At 45.4% G+C, this 21,294-nt stretch overlaps 2 protein-coding genes across 8 annotated transcripts in view; one reads left to right on the forward strand and one right to left on the reverse strand.

Moving 5' to 3' along the window:
* Positions 1–13,288, reverse strand: part of cp (ceruloplasmin) — a 266,551-nt gene extending 253,263 nt beyond the window's left edge. Inside the window, exon 1 of the mRNA XM_070883708.1 lies at positions 13,206–13,288. The gene's annotated coding sequence lies outside the window, so the exon portion shown is untranslated. The remainder of the gene's footprint in view (positions 1–13,205) is intronic.
* The window catches only part of LOC139265994 (keratin-associated protein 4-5-like), a 40,158-nt gene extending 19,191 nt beyond the window's left edge, over positions 1–20,967 (forward strand). For 6 of the 7 annotated variants that reach the window (XM_070883714.1, XM_070883712.1, XM_070883711.1 and 3 more), the window contains 4 exons: positions 8,782–9,459; positions 13,713–13,849; positions 14,596–14,776; positions 20,711–20,967. In XM_070883714.1, coding sequence (XP_070739815.1) covers positions 8,782–9,459; positions 13,713–13,849; positions 14,596–14,776; positions 20,711–20,728 — 1,014 coding nt within the window. In that variant the 3' untranslated portion in view covers positions 20,729–20,967. Of the gene's footprint in view, positions 1–8,781; positions 9,460–13,208; positions 13,403–13,712; positions 13,850–14,595; positions 14,777–20,710 lie in introns of all 7 variants that reach the window. The other variant, XR_011593669.1, reaches the window with a different exon arrangement.
* Positions 20,968–21,294: the final 327 nt, after the last annotated feature.

Genomic DNA, 21,294 nt, shown 5'->3' on the forward strand with positions numbered 1-21,294 from the left:
AATACAAAGCAGTTTTATCATTAATTCAACATCCTTTCACTAAAAATATTTCGCTGGTTTCTTTCAGTGAGAAATTTGTTAGCAAGAGCTTAAGTTCCCCTGATGGCAGAATAGGCAAAGATGTTATTACTAAGCCATCCTGACCATAATATCTAGATTTGATTCCTGGTTGATGCTGATTTCGCTCAGGTCAGGCAATGGGATTCTTAAATTGGCATTGGCATCCTTGGTCTAGGGAAGGGAAAAATCTCCAAGGATTCCCATTCTGGATTACTATTCATTGACTCTTGCTAGAGAGTCTTCTTCTTCTTCTTAGGCAGTCCCCTCGGAATCGAGGGTGATTTGCTTCCACACTAACATGAGTTCTCAGGTGACTGAAGAGTCCAATGCGGGACCTACAGTCTCTGTCACAGTCGGGACAGACGGTCTTTGGAGGGAAGGATGGGTGGGGTGCTTGGATTGTTGTACGCTCCTTCTGCTGTTTGTACTTGGCTTCCACATGTTCCTGACGAAGAGACTCGAGGTGTTCGGCTACTTCTCGGTTGCTTCTCCTCCACTTTGAGCGGTCTTGGGCCAGGGAATCCCAAGAGTCAGTGGGGATGGTGCATTTTTTTCAAGGATGCTTTGAGGGTGTCCTTGCAGTGTTTTCTCTGCCCTCCTGGGGCTCGTCTGCTGTGACGTAGCTTGGAATAGAGCGTTCATTTCGAGAGTCTAGCATCGGGCATGCGGACGATGTGGCCCATCCACCGGAGCTGATCGAGCGTGGTTAATGCTTCGATGCTGGGGATTTTGACCTGAGAGAGAGCACACTGACATTGGTGTGCCTATCCTGCCAATGAATTTACAGGATCTTGCAGAGGCAGCGTTGGTGGTACTTCTCCAGTGCTTTGAAGTGCCTACTGCACATAGTCCATGGAAAGTAGACATTAGGTAAAGACCGGGCTGGGTGCAGTTGTGATTCACTCCGACTCACACTCATGACAAGTTGAACATGAAAAATGGCCACTGAGGTACCAGAAGGCAGAGATGCCTAAGGAACCATTCCCCAGTAAGAGTTGGGAGGATGAAATTAGTCATCACCCATTGCACAAAACGGTCTCATAGTGAATCACTTTACACCATGCCCAATTTTATTTTCCATTGAAGTCAAATTAGGCTGTGTAAAATGGACTGCCGATTTGGCAAAGACCAATGTCTCTCTCAGATTCTTCAACAAAGGAGGGGAGACTGGGACTAGAAAATTGGGGAAAAAATAATTTCAGGCAATTTTTTTTAAATGTCATTATACAGTACTTGCTTACTATTGATGTTGAATAGTCTATACTTAGTTTCCTGGTTCATTGTTAACAATAACTATGCATGCATGGAGGGTCATTATATAATAAGAACATGAGAATTTTTAAGAATAGAAAAAAGGGGATATTAAGCTTACCCATCCTGTCCCTTTTCATAGATCATTCACACCCAGTGACTCATTTCATTGTACCATTTTAATCGCTCCACCATTGGTGGCCGTGCCTTCAGCTCTGATATTCCCTCCATAAACCTCTCCACCTCTCTACCTCTCTCTCCTTTAAGACGCTCCTTAAAACCTACCTCTTTGACCAAAAGTTTGGTCATCTGACCTAATATCTCCTTATGTGGCTCAGTGTCAAATTGTGTTTGATAACGCTCCTGTGAAGCACCTTGGGATGTTTTACTACATTAAATGCGCTATATAGCTAGAAATTGTTGTTGTTATTGGTAGGAATGCAAGATAGCCACTCAGTTCATCCACGTAAATTCCCTACTCCAGCTGAGGTGTTGGCTTGAAGCAGAAGCAAAGCAATTTACCATGGGAAGGATGTCTTTAAATTGTCAGACTGCTTGTCTGACATCCAGCACTGGACGAACAGAAATTTCCTCCAACTAAATATTGGGAAGACCAAAGTCATTGTCTTCGGTCCCCACCACAATCTCCATTCCCTAGCCTCTCCATCCCTCTCCCTAGCAGCAGACTGAGGCTGAGCCAGACCATGTTTAACCTAGTTGTCATATTTGACCCTGCGATGAGCTTCCAACCCCGCGCCATCACTAAGACTGCCTATTTCCCTCTCTGTAACATCACCCAACTCCACAACTGCCTTAGCTCATCGGATGCTGAAGCCCTCATCCATGCCTTTGTTACCTCCTGCCTTGACTATTCCAACGCACTCCTGGCCGACCTCCCACGTTCGACCCTACGTAAAATTGAGGTCATCCAAAACTCGGCTGCCCATGTCTTAACTTGCACCAACTTTTGCTCACCCATCAGCCCCTGTGCTCATTGACCTACTTTGGCTCCCGGTTAAGCAACACCACGATTTTAAAATTCTCATCCTTGTTTTTATATCCCTCCATAGACTCATCCTACCCTGCCTCTGTAATCTTTTTCAGACCTACAACCCTGTGGGATATCTGCGCTCCTCCAATTCTGGCCTCTTGAACATCCCCGATTTTAATCATTCCACCATTGGTGGTCGTGCCTTCAGCTGCCTAGGCCCAAAGCTCTGGAATTCTAAATCTCTCCGTCTCTCTGCCTCTCTCTTCTCCTTTAAGACACTCCTTAAAACCTACCCCTCTGCCCAAACTTTTGGTCATCTGCCCCAATGGGCCTGAAATCACGGTTCTGATCTTCCCGCCGGCATTCACCTGTAAATAAGAAAAAAGATCCATGCCTATCTGTTGCTCCTGCGCCCTCCAGCGATCCCGGTCTGAGGCCTTCGCTTCCCACGCTGCGCAGCACGTCCACATCTTCGAGGTACAAACGGATAAGCTGGAGTCACATGGCACTGGACAGTATTCTCATCTTGCAAACCGGGACCATGCCGATTTCCGGCCGCACGCTGCTCTCTTTAATCCCTGCAAGACCATCAGCAGGCTGGGACCATTGGAGGGAACAGCGTGTGGCGGTATACCACAGCAGGGAGCAGCGCGTGCTGCTGCAGGAGGGTGACGGCTGACTGCAGTGTGGGCAGGTACAGCAGGAGCGGCGAGGTCGGAGCGAAGGAGCGGCGAGAGTTTGTAGAGGGATGTAATCGGGGCCCAGAAGAACCAAGGGCTCAGGGGCAGCACGGGCCAGCCCACACTGCGATATGTTTGCGCACTGGGTCCGTGCAGCTGAGCTGGTCACCAGTCGTTCTGGTTAATCCTTGCCACTGGACCAAGACCTAGCTCTGTCAAGCCCGCGTGGTGGCTGGTGAGCAACGGCCACCACACTTTAAAAAAAATCCACGCACAGGCATCTTCCACCCTTCAACATGTAGTTCGGGATCTGGAATATTAGGTCCATCATTGGAACACCTGCAAACTCATCTCTTTTTGGCGTTGAAGCAAGTCATCCTCGTTTCGAGGGACTGCCTATGATGATGATGATGATGGAGTATTCTCATTCATAATAATGGGAACTCCGTAAATCGGATTCTCATTATTATGTGTTATGTATTAATGCTTGGGGGTCACCAGACACCAGAGGGCGCCGCGGTCGGAAGTCATCGGGCTGTATACATGTGACATGTGTGATTGGTCACCTGTATATAAGCTGGGTGCCTTTGTCACGCTGGCACACTTGGGCTGGAATAAAGATGGATCAGGTTGCACCTGAGTGAGTTTACAGTAACCAGACTCTTGAGTCATTACAATTGGTGTCAAGGTAATTTAAGAACCTTCGCATGCACAATGGGCACTGTTGGAATCCTGGAGAGATTCGTGGAGGGCGAGGATTGGGTGGATTTTGTCGACCACCTGGATAAGTATTTTGTGGCCAACGACATGGAGGCAGAGGCTTACGCAGTTAAGCGCAGGGCAGTTCTCCTCACCGTTTGTGGTCCGAAAATTTACGGCCTCATGAAGAATCTTCTCTCGCCTATACGTACGGTGGAAAAAGGGTACGAAGAATTGTGTACGTTGGTGGGTAACCATCTGAAACCAAAAGAGAGGATCATCATATCACGCTACCGTTTCTACACGCATGTTCATGCTGAGGGCCAGGATGTGTCGGGATTTGTCGCCGACCTGCCACGTCTTGCTGAGCCGTGTAAGTTCGGGAACATGCTGCGTGATGTCTTTGTGATAGGCATCAGCCATGATGTGATCCTCAGGAAGCTGTTCGCTGCAGAGACGCTGGATTTGAAAAAGGTCATCGCGACTGCCCAGGCATGCATGATGACGGATGATAATGTGAGGCTGATATCATCGACAAGTCGGAGTTCCAAGACAAGTACTGTAAACAAGATGGCGGCGTCTTCGGTCAGAGCTGCTTAGGCGAAACCTGCCGCTGCTCAGAGCCCGCCAATTGTTTGATCCAGATTTCACCCTGTTGGCATTGTGGGGGCAATCATCGGCCTCATCAGTTTCGGTTTAGACAATACACATGCAATGGATGTTCGAAAGTGGGGCATCTTCAGAGGATGTGTCCACAACAGAGCAAGCATGGTGCGGCTCACCACGTGGTTGATGAGGACCAGTTCAGTGATGGCCCGGATACACAACCCGATGAAGAAGTGAATGGACTGTATTCGTTCCTGAGCAAGAGCCAGCCGATAGACGTTAATGTGAAGCTGAATAGCGTGCCTGTATCAATGGAGCTGGACACGGGTGCGAGCCAGTCGATAATGAGCCAAAGGACATTCAACAAGCTGTGGGACACTAAGGCTGCGAAACCGAAGCTGAGTCCAGTCAATGCCAGGTTACGTACTTACATTAAAGAACTCATACCGGTGCTTGGCAGTGCAGCAATCGAGGTGTCATATGACGGCGTGGTTCACGAGCTACCATTATGGATTGTCCCAGGTAATGGTCCAACGCTGTTCGGCAGGAATTGGCTCGAGAAAATCAAGCTGACCTGGAATGATGTCAGGAAGTTGGCTCGGTGGATGATATTTCGTGTGCTCAAATATTGAAAAAGTTTCCTTCTTTGTTTGAACCAGGCATTGGTAATTTTACGGGAGCCAAGGTGCAGATTCACTTGGACTACAATGCAAGGCCTGACTATCACAAAGCTCGGTCTGTTCCGTACATGATGAGGGAGGTTGAAATTGAGCTTGACAGACTCCAGCGTGAAGGGCTCATATCACCGGTCGAGTTTAACGAGTGGGCTAGTCCCATTGTTCCTGTGTTGAAGAGTGATGGAATTTTCAGGATTTGTGGAGCCACAAGGTTACGATTAACTGATTTTCGAAACAGGATCAGTATCCGTTACCGAGGGCTGATGACTGGTTCGCCATGCTAGCAGGTGGAATGTCATTCACGAAACTGGATCTGACGTCGGCCCTATATGACCCAGGAGCTTGTTGACACTTCGAAGAAACTCACTTGTATCAACACCCATTAAGGACTGTTCGTCTACCACAGGTGTCCTTTTGGGATTCGTTCGGCTGCAGCCATATTTCAGAGGAATATGGAGAGTTTACTGAAGTCCGTTCCTAGAACTGTCATGTTTCAAAATGACATTCTGGTCACAGGTCGCGACACTGCTGAACATCTGAACAATCTTGAAGAAGTCCTACAGCTTCTGGACAAAGTGGGACTCAGGCTGAATCGCTCGAAGTGTGTATTCATGGCACCTGCAGTCGAATTCCTCGGGAGGAAGATTGCTGCTGATGGATTCGAAAACTGAGGCCATCAAAAATGCACCTAGGCCTCAGAATGTGACAGAGCTGCGTTCGTTCCTTGGGCTACTCAACTACTTTGATAATTTCTTACCCAGATTGAGCAATTTACTAGAGCCACTGCATGTGTTACTAAGAAAAGGCAAAAACTGGGTCTGGGATGCATCTCAAGACAGAGCCTTTGAGAAAGCCAAGAATCTGCTATGTTCAAACAAGTTGCTTGTTGATTATGATCCGCGTAAGCATCTTGTATTGGCCTGTGATGCTTCATCATATGGGGTCAGCTGCGTACTCCAACAAGCAAAGAAAGCGGGCAAGCTACAACCTGTTGCGTATGCTTCCAGAATTCTGTCTAAAGTGGAAAGAGCATACAGTATGGTAGAGAAAGAAGCTTTGGCCTGTGTGTATGGGGTTAAAAAAAATGCACCAGTACCTATTTGGTCTTCGTTCTGAACTGGAAACGGATTACAAGCCACTCATTTCATTGTTTGTGGAAAACAAAGGTATTAATACCAATGCATCGTTCCGCATTCAAAGGTGAGCGCTGACATTGTCTGCCTATGATTACGTCATCCGTCATAGACCTGGTACTGAGAATTGTGCCGATGCGCTGAGTCGTCTGCCCTTACCCACAACTGAGATGGAGACGCCTCAACCTGCAAATCTAGTAATGGTTGCTTTTGAGAGTGAAGGAACCCCTGTCACTGCTCAACAAGTTAGGATCTGGATCTGCCATGACCCTATCTTATCGGTTATGAAACAGTGTGTACTCAGTGGTTATTGGTCTGCCGTATCTATGGAGATGCGTGAGGAGACCAAACCTTACAACCGTCGCAAGGATGAGCTGTCCATTCAGTCAGACTGTTTACTGTGGGGTAATTGTGTAATCATGCCTAAGAAAGGTAGAAAAGATTTGTACGTGAACTTCATAGCACTCATCCTGGTATTGTCATGATGAAGTCAATTGCTAAGTCGCATGTATGGTGGCCTGGAATTGACTCTGATCTGGAATCATGCGAGCATCAGTGTAATACTTGCATGCAGCTAAGTAAAGTACCAGCAGAATCTCCGCTGAGTCTGTGGTCGTGGCCATCCAAACCATGGTCGAGGGTCCACATCGATTTTGCATAGGAAAACATAGTTTTTGTCGTAGTAGATGCATATTCTAAGTGGATAGAGTGTGTTATTACGTCATCCAGCACATCTACAGCTACTATTGAGAGCTTTCGGATCATGTTTGCTACTCATGGTTTGCCTGACATTGTTGTGAGCGACAACGGATCTTACTTCACAAGTCTTGAGTTCCAGGAGTTCATGAAACTCAATGGCATCAGATATGTGAGATCAGCTCCATTCAAGCCTGCTTCTAATGGTCAAGCAGAACGTGCCATTCAAACGATCAAGCAAAGTATGAAAAGTGTAACTCAGGGCTCACTGCAGAGACAGTTGTCATGTATATTGCTCAGTTACAGCTCAAGACCTCATACGCTTACTGGGACTGCTGAACTACTGATGAAAAGAAATCTTAAGACCAGGCTTTCTCTTGTTCATCCTGATTTGAATGATCATGTTGAAAACAGACGTCAAAGTCAGCAATGGTGCCATGATCATGTTGCCATGTCACGTGACATCTCGGTCAACGATCCGGTTTATGTACTGAACTATGGTCAAGGTCCAAAGTGGATCGCCGGCACTGTTACAGCCAAGGAGGGTAACAGAGTGTTTATTGTTGTGCTCAAGAATGGGCAAACATACAAAAAACACCTTGACCAGGTTAAACTGTGGTACACGGATGAATTGGAACTGAATGAGGAAGATGCAGTCAGTGACCAACCAACCATTGTTCACTCATCAGAGGACTCTGCTGACATTACTGAACCTGGACCTTCAGTCTCTGATGTGGTCATGACCACTCCCATCAGATCGGCTACTCAGCCCTCAGTCTCAACGGACTCAGAATGCTCGCCCAGAGCCAAAGTTGAACTGAGACGATCAACTCGTGAGAGGAAAGCCCCAGACCATCTTAATTTGTAAAAAGACTATTGTTAAGATTTTAAAAGGGGGATGTTGTTATGTATTAATGCTTGGGGGGGTCACCAGACACCAGAGGGCGCCGCGGTCGGAGATCATCTGGGTGTACGCATGTGGCATGTGTGCTTAGTCACCTGTATATAAGCTGGGTGTCTTTGTCACATTGGCACTCTTGGGCTGGAATAAAGATGGATCAGGTTGCACCTGAGTGAGTTTACAGTAACCAGACTCTTGAGTCATTACATTATGAATGGAAACCCTCCCCCTCCCAAACACCCAAACACATTAGAAAAATTAAAGAAACATCTTACATGTTTAACGCTCATTTAAATTAAAATTAATGAAATATGTTAGAAAAAAATATATATTTGGGGGATTTTTTTTAAAGTGTAATTAGGATTTGAAATAAACTTACCTTAGTGGACAGGATTTTTAACATAAAAATGTGTTTTTAAATGTTATTTTTACATGTTTTTTATATGTTTTGAAACTTACTCTGGTAAAGGTTGCCTATGTGCCTGCTTTTACCAGGCGCAAGAGTTTGAAGGACATTCGCTGGGCAAGAGTTGGGCAAATAGTGCAATCTCTCCCGCGCGAATGTCCTGGCTGTGGGGATGTGGTAGATCTGTCAAGAGATATCTCGACAGATCGGAAAAGCCGGTTTTCGGCGCATGCTCCTTGTGCGCCGAAAACCGACGTTTGCCGGGCCTCGCCGGGTCTTTACATATTCCGTACGGACCCGGCAAGGCCGGAATTTCAGGCCCAATATCTCTTTGTGTGGCTCGGTGTCAAATTTTGTTTTATAAAGCTCCTGTGAAGTGCCTCGGGTCGTTTTACTACATTATTAGGTGCTATATAAATATATGTTGTTGTTGTGGCGGAAAACACCCGAAGTTGCTCTTGTGTACCTCCCAATCAGCCAGATCAAGAGCCTCGCTGGCAGAGATCTTGGTAGCAGGTTACTTGCCCTATCTCACCTTTTCAGCCAATGAATGGTGTTTGGCAAAGGGTGGGTGAATTCTTCAAGAGGGAAGGAAATAAATAACGAAGGAAAATGGGGATGAATAACTAACAATGTATAATATAATGCAATGCTCTTGTCTCTTTTTTTTATGGATTATAGATGATCTTTCCTGCATGGGTATTCTTGGAATTTTGGGATACAAATGAATGCACCGACTGTTGTGACACCTGTCAATCGCCATGCTGTCAAATCTTTGTCGGCCAGCAACGCTGTGAATGCCTGACCTGCAAGTCTTGCCCTACCTGTGACTGCCCGTGCTGCCGGAAATGCCTGTCGTGTGATCCTTGTCCTGCCTGTGACTGCAGACCCTGCCGTGACTACCCTCCGTGCCAATCCTGTGTCACCTGTGAGTGCCCGCGATGCCAGGATTGCCAGGTATGCAAACCCTGCACCACCTGCGAGTGCCCGACCTGCCGTGCTTGCCCGGAATGCCCGCCCTGCGACTCCTGCGATTGCAAGCGCCTCTGTGAATGCCCGCCGTGCAAGCCCTGCAAGATCTGTAACTGCCAAAACTGCCGTGAATGCCAACCGTGTCCCGCCTGCCAATGCAAGCCCTGCTGTGACTGCCCGCCGTGCAAGGCCTGTCCCGCCTGCGAATGCCCACCGTGCAAATGCTGTCCCAACTCCGATTGCAAGGAATGCTGTGAGAACTTTTGTAAATGTGCACTCCTTTGTGCGTGCCTAGGTGCCATCAGCAAAGCCTCTAATTGCCAAAAGTGCTCCTGCAAATGCCCAGATTTCTGTAGCTGCAGGCCAAGCAGTATCAGGAACTTTCCGGTAAGGAATGCAAACAGAAAGTTTTATATTACAATTGTTTAATGATATTTTATTTATTTTCATCGCCCCCCCCCCCCACCCCACCTCCACCAAGTACTATTCCCAGCTGAGAATAAGAACATAAGAACATAAGAAATAGGAACAGGAGTAGGCCATACGGCCCCTCGAGCCTGCTCCGCCATTCAATAAGGTCATGGCTGATCCGATCATGGACTCAGCTCCACTTCCCCGCCCTCTCCCCATAACCCCTTATTCCCTTATCGGTTAAGAAAGTGTCTATCTCTGTCTTAAAGTTATTCAATATCCCGGCTTCCACAGCTCTCTGAGGCAGCGCAATCCACAGATTTACAACCCTCTGAGAGAAGAAATTCCTCCTCATCTCAGTTTTAAATGGGCAGCCCCTTATTCTAAGATCATGCCCTCTAGTTCTAGTCTTCCCCCATTAGTGGAAACATCCTCTCTGCATCCATGCAGAATGTAATAGAGTTTGTCAATGAATATTCAAAGGTGCACATGGGAGACCCAGAGTGATTCTCTCTCCAACTTTCCCTTCTTCCTTGCGGAGAAGCATGTAGTTCTAGCCTTGCCTTGTTTCTTCACAATGATCGGGTTGAGATTGGAGGGAAGTACAGGCCCATTAGTCTACAGTTCATCGTGTTGGGGCTGCAATGCACTGTGTCATGCTGGTGCCCTAATAGATCTACTTTGGATCAACTGCGAACCAAAGAATAACCGTACAAGCTATAGCTCAAAGGGACCATTTGGACCATTGTGCCTGTGTCAACTTTTTGCTATAGCTGTAACTAATTCCATTGCCCCATTCTCTCCTGGTAGCCCAGCCTCAAATGTTTATTTACTCTTATCTTAAAGGTGCAACAGTCTCCGCCTCGACTACTCCCAGTGTCAACGCACTCCATGCTCTTCCAACTCTCGGAGTAAAGATTCTGCCAAACCCCTCTCCACACTCCCGAAGTGACAATTTTAAATTGATGATCTCATGTCACAGAATCCCTAACTAGAGAAATTCACCTTATCAAAGTTCATCAACATTTTTTTAGAAACCTCTATTAAATCTCCTCTTAGTCTTCCCTGCTCCCGTGGAAATAGTTCTAATTCAAGTCTGTCTTCATAACCAGTTTTTCATTCCTGGAATCATTCTGGTGAAACTATGCTGTAAGCTCTCTGTGGCTTTAATATCCTTTCTATAATGGAGTGTCCAAAATTGCAAACGTTGCTATAACTGTAGCCTAGCCTTGCAACAAATATTATCATGACCTTTTTTCTAATGTACTCTAGGCCCCTGTTTATAAAACCCAAAATGCTATTGGCCTTTTTGTGGTTTATGTATTTGCACTCCGAGATCTCGCTGTTCATTCACACTCTTCAGCATCCTTCCATTAAAAGTAGGTGCCCAGTCCTTAAAAATGCATCAATTCACACTTCTCCGCATTAAATTGCATCTGCCGCCTCTCTGGCCATTCTGATAACCTGTCTATGACCTCCTGGAGTCCTTTACAAGCGTCCTCACTAGTTTTGCGTCATCCATAAATTTCGATATCGTGCTCCCTATTTTCTAGAAACGTCAAAAATAAATATGGGCTCATTACTTATGCCAGGATGCACCACTTCCAAACCTACTCCCGTACCAGCAAGGCCCATTGAGCCTAACCATTTGTTTCCAGTCAGTCAACCAATGTTCAATCCATGCTGTCACATATGCACACAACCCAAGTACGAATGCAGGAAGGACTTCTGGGAATGGGAGTTGGCTTCCAAGGATCGTGGGGAGGCCCACATTTTGAAACATAGAAACATAGAAACATAGAAAATAGGTGCAGGAGTAGACCATTCGGCCCTTCAAGCCTGCACCACCATTCAATATGATCATGGCTGATCATTCACCTTAGTACCCCTTTCCTGCTTTCTCTTCATACCCCTTGATCTCTTTAGCTGTAAGGGCCACATCTAACTCCCTTTTGAATATATCTAAAGAACTGGCCTCAACAACTTTCTGTGGTAGAGAATTCCAGATTTTCACAATTCTCTGAGTGAAGAAGTTTCTCCTCATCTCAGTCCTAAATGCCTTACCCCTTATCCTTAGATTGTGACCCCTGGTTCTGGACTTCCCCAACATTGGGAACATTCTTCCTGCATCTAACCTGTCCAATCCCGTCAGAATTTTATATGTTTCTATGAGATCCCCTCTCAGTCTTCTAAATTCCAGTGAATATAAGCCTACTCGATCCAGTCTTTCTTCATATGTCAGTCCTGCCATCCCAGGAATCAGTCTGGTGAATCTTCGCTGCACTCCCTTAATTGCAAGAATGTCTTTCCTCAAATTAGGAGACCAAAACGGTACACAATATTCAAGGTGTGGCCTCACCAAGGCCCTGTATAACTGCAGTGTAAGGGACCTGTATCTAGAAATGTGCTTTCTAAATGAGGGCAAAGGAACTAGCTGTAACGGTCAGCTACCTAGGAAAGGAAGAACAGAGATGCAGAATTGCAAGGGGAGTGGAGAGATAGACAAACGGAGGGAGGAGCTTCAGCTGAAATGAGCAGTGAGTGGAGAAATTAGACAAAAGACACTTTAGGAACATAGGAACAGGAGGAGGCCATTCAGCCTCTCGAGCCTCTTCTGCCATTCAATTGGATCATGCCTGATACGTATCTTAGTTCCATCTGCCTGCCTTTGTTCTGTAACCTTTAATACCCTTGCCTGACAAAAATCTCTCAATCTCAGTTTTGACATTTTCAATTGACCCACAACCTAAACAGCTATTTTGGAGGGACAGAGTTCCAGATTTGCACTATCCTTTGTGTGAAGAAGTGCTCCCTGACTTCACCCCTGAACGGCTTAGTTCTGCTTTGAAACTTAGACAAAACCTTTACCTTTGCTGTCACCTAGTCCCACATAAGATGGAATAAATGACAATGAAGATAAAGGTTGAACCAAAAGGGAAACAGAGCCTGAGAGATGCTGCACTGAAACATCAAAACAAATTGGAAAAATTGTACTAAAAGTGCTGAGCGGTTGAAATGTTACAGAAGAGTCACCTTAATGTCTAGTGTAAAAATACAGAAAATGCTGGAATTACTCAGCAGGTCATGGCTGCATCTGTGGAGAGAGAGAGCGAGAGAGAGAGAGAGAGAGCATTCGCGTTTCAGGTCGATGACCTTTCATCTGATGCTGCCTGATCTCTGCGTATTATTTCCAGCATTTTCTGATTGCATTTCAGATTTCCAGCGTCCGTAGTGTGTTGCTTCTGTAAATGTCTAGTGAGTTTGTTAAACTCCTCTCTATAACTCTTTGCCTTTCCCTCCAACTTTGTTTTTTATTCCTGTGTCCTTGAAATGCCTCTTTTAATTTCATTTCAAACAAGCCCGTTTTTAAAATTCGCTCCTGAGACATGGGCATCACTGGCAAGGCCAGCATTTATTGCCCATCCCTAACTGCCCCTGAGAAGGTGGCGAAGAGCCGTCTTCTTGAACCACAGAGGGCAGTTAAGAGTCAACCACATAGTGGGTCTGGAGTCATATATAAGCTCCCGCCACAATCTCTCACTGCTCCTCCACCACAAATACTCACCACACCTCCGCCACGATCTCCCGCCACACCTCCACATCAAACATTCACCGAACCTTCAACACAATCACCCACCACATCTCAGCCACAATCCCTCATCGCTCCTTTGCCCCGATCACTCGTTGCAAGTCCGCCATGACCTTCCCGCTCCTCTACGTACCAGGGCCTCGCCGATGCTCCAGCCCACGCTTCAAATGGCAACCTGGATCCTGATGACATCACCCAGTCGCCCACCTCGAAGCCGTCGCACACTTGGAGCGGCTTGCCCTGGAAGCTGTAGTGGCTCCAGCTCTATTTATAGTCCCGACCTGCAGTGGTGTTCTCACACAGGTCGGGGTGGCCCACGATGATGATAAGGTAAGGACGGCAGATTTCCTTCCCTAAAGGACATTAGTGAACCAGATGAGTTTTTACAACAATCCAGTAGTTTAACGGTGACCATTACTGATACTAGCTTTTTATTCCAGATTTATTTAATTAACTGAATTTAAATTCCCCAGCGGCCATGGTGGGATTTGAACTTACGTCTCTAGATCATTAGTTCAGGCCTCTGGATTAACATAACCATTATGTTACCATGTCCCTGTTGTCTCAATTTGTTTCCTTCCACCTTTCTCACAAGCTCCTTAAGGGCGAATTGTTTACTCTCTCTCTCGTCTTGTTCTAGCTATGCACATTAATTTTCACTGTGATTGGAGTAATCGGATCTGCATATGGTTTCATTGTGTCATCTGTGGCGTTAGATGTTGGTCCATTATGCCGTGTGACACAGCTGGGAGAGTGGAAACATCCTTTTGCCAAGGGGTAAGAGCAGTGGTTAAAGTTGGCTTTACAGTGAAGGAGTAACTTGGTCCCCATTAAGCAGCAATGCATGGAATCCGATTCTCATCAGCAATCTTAACGTAACAGTATATGTTTCTCTTGTCAGTCAGGCTCAGTGGGCAGCACTCTCGCCTCTGAGTCAGAAGGTTGTGGGTTCAAGTCCCACTCCAGGGATTTGAGCACAAAATCGAGGCTGACACTCCAGTGCAGTACTGAGGGAGCGCTGCACTGTCATAGGTGCCGTCTTTCGGATGACACATTAAACCAAGGCCCCGTCTGCTCTCTCAGGTGGACGTAAAAGATCCCATAGCACTATTTCGAAGAAGAGCAGGGAAGTTATCCCCGATATCCTAGCCAATATTTAGCCCTCAATCAACATAACAAAAACACATTATTACCGTAGGCCCAAGACTGGTCATTATCACATTGCTGTTTGTGGGAGCTTGCTGCGTGCTAATTGGCTGCCGTTTTTCCCACATTACAACAGTGGCTACACTCAAAAGTACTTCACTGGCTGTAAAGCGCTTTTAGACGTCCGGTTGTTGTGAAAGATGCTATATAAATCAAAGTCTTTCTTTCAATCTGAACTTTTAAATGATACATTTAAATGCAGTGGAACTTATTACTGAACTTTAATTTTCATAACTGTTCTTGTAGCACAGAATTTTGACTGTCGTTAGTTTTTTTTCTATAGATTTGCTACCTTATTCAATATGTTTCTTTGACAGGAATTACCTAAATGATCCCAATTTATGGGTCAAGTGTCTGGAACCTGAAAACGTGATCCCTTGGCATGTCAGGCTATTCTCTATCTTGCTGGTGATCAGTGCCGTTCAGTTCATTATTTGTATCGCTCTACTCGTCAACATTCTCTTTGGATTGTTCTGCAAAGATTGTAATTGCTTCAAGGTATCCAGCAGAAATTTTAACTGTGTAAAAGTATAGCTGAACATGTGTTAACGGCCTTAAAATTGGCATATTGGCCGTGTAATGACAACCTCAGTGATGTAGAATTATAGAAATTTACGGAAGGAAGCCATTTCAGCCCATCGTGTCCGCGCCGGCCAACCAAGAGCTACCCAGCCTATTCCCACTTTCCAGTTCTTGGTCCGCAGCCCTGTGGGTTACGGCACTTCAAGTGCACATCCAAGTATTTTTTAAATGTGGTGAGGGTTTCTGCCTCTACCACCCTTTCAGGCAGTGAGTTCCAGACCCCCACCACTCTCCGGGTACAGAAATTACCCTTCATATCTCCTCTATACCTCCCCCCAATTACTTTAAATCTGGGCCCCCTGGTTGTTGACCCCTCTGCCAAGGGAAACAGGTCCTTCCTATCCACTCTATCCAGGCTCCTCATCATTTTATACACCTCAATCAGGTCTCCCCTCAGCCTCCTCTGTTCCAAAGAAAACAAACCCAGCCTATCCAATCTTTCCTCATTTCCAAAATTCTCCAGTCCAGGCAACATCCTCGTAAATCTCCTCTGCATCCTTTCCAGTGCAATCACATCTTTCCTGTAATGTGGTTTGAAGGCTTGGAGCCGTGACAGACCAGACATAATTGTATTCACGGTATATCACTGAGAAAAAAAGTTAAGCAAATGATTTATTTTATATTTGTGGATGTAAGAATCTCTCAATGTTCTCCCAGTCCCCTTGCTTCTCTGGGTCTCACACCATCTGTAGCTGAGAGGTCAGGCAAGGCACCTGCCCCCAAGTCTAATGTGCCTTGGACTTAGCTGCTTTTTAAAAAAATTTCTTGAGAAATGTGAAACTCTGGCAAGCCAGAATTTATTGTCCATCCCCATCAAGGCCTTTTTCCTTGAACTGCTACAGTCCTGTGAAGATGGTGTTCCCGCGCGATGATTGGTCGGGCATTCCAGGATATTGGAACAGCCATGTTGAAGAAACAGCGATATATGTCCAAGTCAGGGTGGTGTGTGATTTACAGGGTGCTTGTAGAGGTGATGGCATTCCCATTATATTCCAATTCTGGCCTCTTGCGCATCCCCAATTTTCTTCGCTCCACCATTGGCGGCTGTGCCTTCAGCTGCCTAAGCGCTGGAATTCCCTGCCTGAACCTCTCCGCCGTGCTACCTCTCTCTCTTTCCTCCTTTAAGACACTCCATAAAACCTACCTCTTTGGCCAAGCTTTTGGTCACCTGTCCTAATATCTCCTTATGTGACTCAATGTCGGATTTCCGTTCATCACACTATCACTTGCCCACCGATGTTCTATGGGATTTTGCACTGGAACTTGCTGTGATTAGCAATCCATTTTGGCGCAGTGCCCTCTACAGGGGACCTGTGTGAACAAGGCGCGCAACTGTGTATCTCCTTAACCAATCTGATTGAAGAATGGTTAATGAGACTTGCAGAGTCTAAACCAGGAAGAGGCAGTTGGAATATTTAATTCAATGCCAAATCACATACAGAAAGCAACATGAAGAGAGGGAAAGAAAGATGGGATTAAGAGAGAGAGAGAGAGAAAGAGAGAAAAGAGACAGAAAGAAAAAATTACCAAAAATGTTGAGTGAATATCTAGTGGGTAAGTACAGCAACTTCACACCATTCCATGTGTTTCAATACCGAGTCTCTCTTCAAGATACCGATATAACAAAGCTTCTGGAGAAGCGGGAGCAACTTGGACAGCAACTTCCTGATTTCCACCTTTAAGTGTGCATGTGTGGTCACCGGATGTCACTGTCCAATTTATACTCACCGTTATTTTTACTGCAAAGTCCAGGCCATTATGTTCTCTGTGAATGAGATTGCCAGTGAAGTGCTAGTTAACCACATTATTACCGTGGGCCCAAGCCTGGTAAGAAGCAGATGGCTATCGCCCAACTTAATGTCACAAAAGAACATAAGAAATAGGAACAGGAGTCAGCCATTTGGCCCCTCGAGCCTGCTCCGCCATTCAATAAGATCATGGCTGATCTGATCATGGACTCAGCTCCACTTCCCTGCCCGCTCCCCAGAACCCTTTACTCCCTTATCGCTCAAAAATCTGTCTATCTCCACTTAAATATATTCAGCCTCCACAGCTCTCTGGGGCAGAGAATTCCATAGATTTACAACCCTCTGAGAGAAGAAATCTCTCCTCATCTCAGTTTTAAATGGGTGGCCCCTTATTCTAAGAGTATGTCCCCTAGTTTTAGTTTCCCTATGAGTGGAAATATCCTTTCTGCATCCACCTTGTCGAGCCCCCTCATTTTCTTGTTTCAATAAGCTCACCTCTCATTCTTCTGAACTCCAATAAGTAGAGGCCCAATCTACTCAACCTATCTTCATAAGTCACCCCCCTCATCTCCGGAATCAACTTAGTGAACCTTCTCTGAACAGCCTCCAATGCAAGTATATCCTCCCTTAAATATGGAGACCAAAACTGTACGCAGTACTCCAGGTGTGGCCTCACCAATACCCTGTACAGTTGTAGCAGGACTTCTCTGCTTTTATACTCTATCCCCTTTGCAATAAAGACCGACATTCCATTTGCCTTCCTGATTACTTGCTGTACCTGCATACTAACTTTTTGTGTTTCATACACAAGGACCCCCAGGTCTCTCTTACTGCAGCACTTTGCAATTTTTCTCCATTTAAATTATAATTTGCTTTTCTATTATTTCTGCCAAAGTGGATCACATAAGATCCTCACTGCTAACAGAGGAAGGAGACATCACTGTAGGCTAGATTTGATCTCCAATCCCAGAACTAAGGTCAAGATTAACTAAGAATAAGTTGCTCAGTGATGTCCGGCTAAAGTATTTGCGGCTGAGGCGATTACTCAGAAAAGAATTGAAAAAATATCGAGCTGAAAGCAGGATTGAGTGTTATAATGACTGCTGATGATCAAGTATTCCATTGGACATGATGGCTCACTGGTATTGAGGTCACGAGGAGATATCTAGCTGATTGTGGAGAGCAGCAGGCCAGCATTGAATAGTGCAAATGGGGGGCAGATTAATTTTCTGGAGCTTGGCTTGATGACGTTTGTGGATCAGTGAGTATTATAAGAACATTATGAAGAACATTTTTCTGAGAAGCTTAAATGGGAGGGGTAAACTCCTTAGGCTAGATTCTGCATCATCTGTGGAAAGAGCTAGCTTGATGGCCCAAATGCCCTATTTTCATTCCACAGTTTCTTATGTTATTATGACACATCAGGACTAGCAATATGATGTTGTAAATATTTCCACAGGTAAGACCATTCTGAACTAACTCATTAGTGATGAACTCCTGTAAGGGTTAGGAGCAGCTTCTAGTGAAAAGATAATGGCCGGGATTTTGCAGTCAGTAGCGAAGGAACATCACTTGCCATTCACCGCACTGACAACTGCCCTCCCCTCAGACATTTTGCCGGGATGTCAGCGGAGATTTCCACTAATCCACCGTCTTTTCCAGCGTGGCGCCCTCTACAGGGAATCTATGGCATCTGTGATTGGATCAAGAAACAGCGTGGCTCTTCAACCAATCAGATTGAAGTATCCCCAATGAGACACGCAGAGTCCAAACCAAGAAATATAAAGCAGGAAATATAAATTTGATTTAAACGATGTAGAGAAAGCAAAATAAAGATTGATAAATACAGATAGATTTAATGGAGAGGGATATAAGAGAAAAACAGAAAAAGTAAAAAAAAAATTGATTTAATTTTTCTTTAAATCTGCAACATTAATTTTCATTTGAGGGAATAAAACACCACACTTGTAAAATTATTTTTTCAGGGCCAGAGTGATTGTTCAGCAGTAATTATCACCTATTACAGCTGCAGTGCCTAAAATCCGGAACCCTCGGGACTGAGGCCATTCCGGATTCCAGGCTTTTCCAGACTTTCTGGCATCAAGAATCCAGAAACACCCGAGCCCAGGTTCGGGTATTTCCGGATCTCAGAATGTCAGGAATCGGGGGGGGATTCCCGCCGAGGAGCTGTTGGGTTCGTCCGGCCCCGCTAAGGATGTTGTCGTCGAGCAGGCCCCGCCAAGGATGTCGTCAGGCGGGCCGGCGAGGAAGCCCCGAGGTAGGTGACGAGGCGAGTGGAGCGAGGCAAGCGGCGGCAAGGCGAGGCCCGAGGTCGGGCAGCGGTGGGGCCCCGAGGTCGGCAGGGTCATCGGGTCCGGATTCTGGAACATTTTACGGATTCCAGACGACTCTGCCACCGATCGTCCCAGAGTCCAGATTCCGGAACAGTCCAGATTTCGGAACTCCGGCTTCTCGACGCTGCATCTGTGCGTTGTTAAAAAAGGAAGTGTAAGTTAGAGTGGGTGAATTCAATGTCAAATCTGGTACAGAAAGAAAAGTAAAGGGAGCGAATGAATGATTGGATTAAGAGAGAGAGAGAAAAGAGACAGATAGAAAAGGTTTGTTAAAATTACAAATTTTACATTTTAAAATCTCCAACAACAATTAAAATTTGAAGGAAAGAGACCCCACATTTGTAATAGTTAATTTTCAGTGCCAGAGAGGCTGATTGGCAGTAATTAACAGTTATCACATCCCCCAACTAAATATTGGGAAAACCGAAGCCATTGTCTTTAGTCCCCGTCACAAACTTCATTCCCTAGCCACCGGCTTGTCAATGTCTGAGGCTGAACCATACTGTTCAAAGCCTTGGCATCCTATTTGACCCTGAAATGAGCTTCCAACCACTTACCAGCTTCATCACCAAGACTGCCTACTGCCACCTCTGTAACATCGCCCGTCCCCACCCCTGCCTCAGCTCATCTGCTGCTAAAGCCCTCATCCATGCCTTTGTTACGTCTAGACTTGATTATTCCAATGCACTCCTGGCCAGCCTCCCATCTTCCACCCTCCATAAACTTGAACTCCACTAAAATGCTGCTGCCCATGTCCCAATTCACACCAAGTCCTCGCTCACCTACATTGGCTCCCGGTTAAGCAACGCCACGATTCTCATCGTCGTTTTCAGATTCCTCCATAGCCTCGCCCCTCCCTATCTCTGTAACTTCCTCTAGCCCTACAACTGTCTGAGATCTCTGCGATCCTCCACTTCTGTCCTCTTGCGCATCCCCCAATTTATTCGCTCCACCACTGGCGGCCGTGCCTTCAGCTGCCCGGGCTCTAAGCTCTGGAATTTCCTCACTCAGCCTCTCCGCCTCTCTACCTCTCTCTCTTCCTCTAAGACACCCCTTGAAACCTACCACTTTTCACCTGCCTAATAGCTCCATATGTGGCTCGGTGTCAAATTTTGATTGATAACGCTCCTATGAAGTGCCCTTGAGACATTTTACTGTGTTGTAGGCTCTATATAAATGCTAGTTGTTGTAAAAGGGTACTTTGATATGAAATGACTTGGCTCAACATTCTGTGGTGAGTTTAATTCATACCTATCGCGCAAATACAGCCAGTTTACGCCATTCAATGCATTTCGATGGTGAAGATGACAGCGAGATGCCATTTTCACGAAGCTAACCTTTTGTGCATAAATAACCGCGCGTGCCATTAACCTCACCGTTATTTTGACAGCAAAATCTGGCTCAATAATTGCATCACTGTGATAGTCCTGGAATAGACTATGTGTAACACCTACAGTAAACTGGTGAGGTCTCAACTGAAAGAAGTAAGTGAAGTGTTTGTTTGGAGGTTTTGTAGTTAAAGAAAATCAACTATTGTGAAGTAGCTTTGTCAACGTGATACAATACCTGCAAATATGTGATTTAATCTCCACTGCCGTTCTAGCCATTCGCTTTACCATCTCAGCGTGTGACACCTTACCAGGTCTGAGATGCCTTAACTGAAAGTACAGCAATTGTTTTTTTTAACATGTACTGAATAACCAATCCTTTAATTTTAACACAATATTAACACTCTTTTCTCTCCCTAGGGCTATGATCCCATGTAACTCCAGGCTGAAGTGCATTCTATGTAAATCAACACAGATTTTTGTATCTTATTTTGAAAAGAACTGAGAATGGATTCACAGTCGTACAGTCTTGCAATATTGAAGAGGTTCACGCATTGAAGTATTTTGCTTTTTAAATTTCTACAAATCTATGATAATAAATCATGCCATTGGTGTTATCTTACAAAAAAAATAAAAAATATCTATACAAAAGTAAATGTTAGTTCTCACATGACTTAAACCCCTAAGTATTGGCATGTAAAGTATGTTTAATATTCTGTGTTAGTTTTTTTTACAATTTTTTAACGTAGTTGCACAAAATATGAAATGAAATGCTTGTAAAATGAGAAATAAACAAGCAGCTGTTATTATTATTAAGGCTCTGGGTCGAGAACATCAAGAATTCTTGCTTGGGAGTGGCATTAGGATAGATATTTTTAGCTATTTGCCTGGCCATCTGATAGGATTCAAGCGGTGATTCTTACCAACGGATTCATTACATCCGAACCGGGGTCAAACAGGGCTGCGTCATCGCGCCAACCCTTTTCTCAATCTTTCTCGCCACC

This window comes from Pristiophorus japonicus, chromosome 6 (assembly GCF_044704955.1).
Source record: "Pristiophorus japonicus isolate sPriJap1 chromosome 6, sPriJap1.hap1, whole genome shotgun sequence".
NCBI classification, from domain to species: Eukaryota; Metazoa; Chordata; class Chondrichthyes; family Pristiophoridae; genus Pristiophorus; species Pristiophorus japonicus.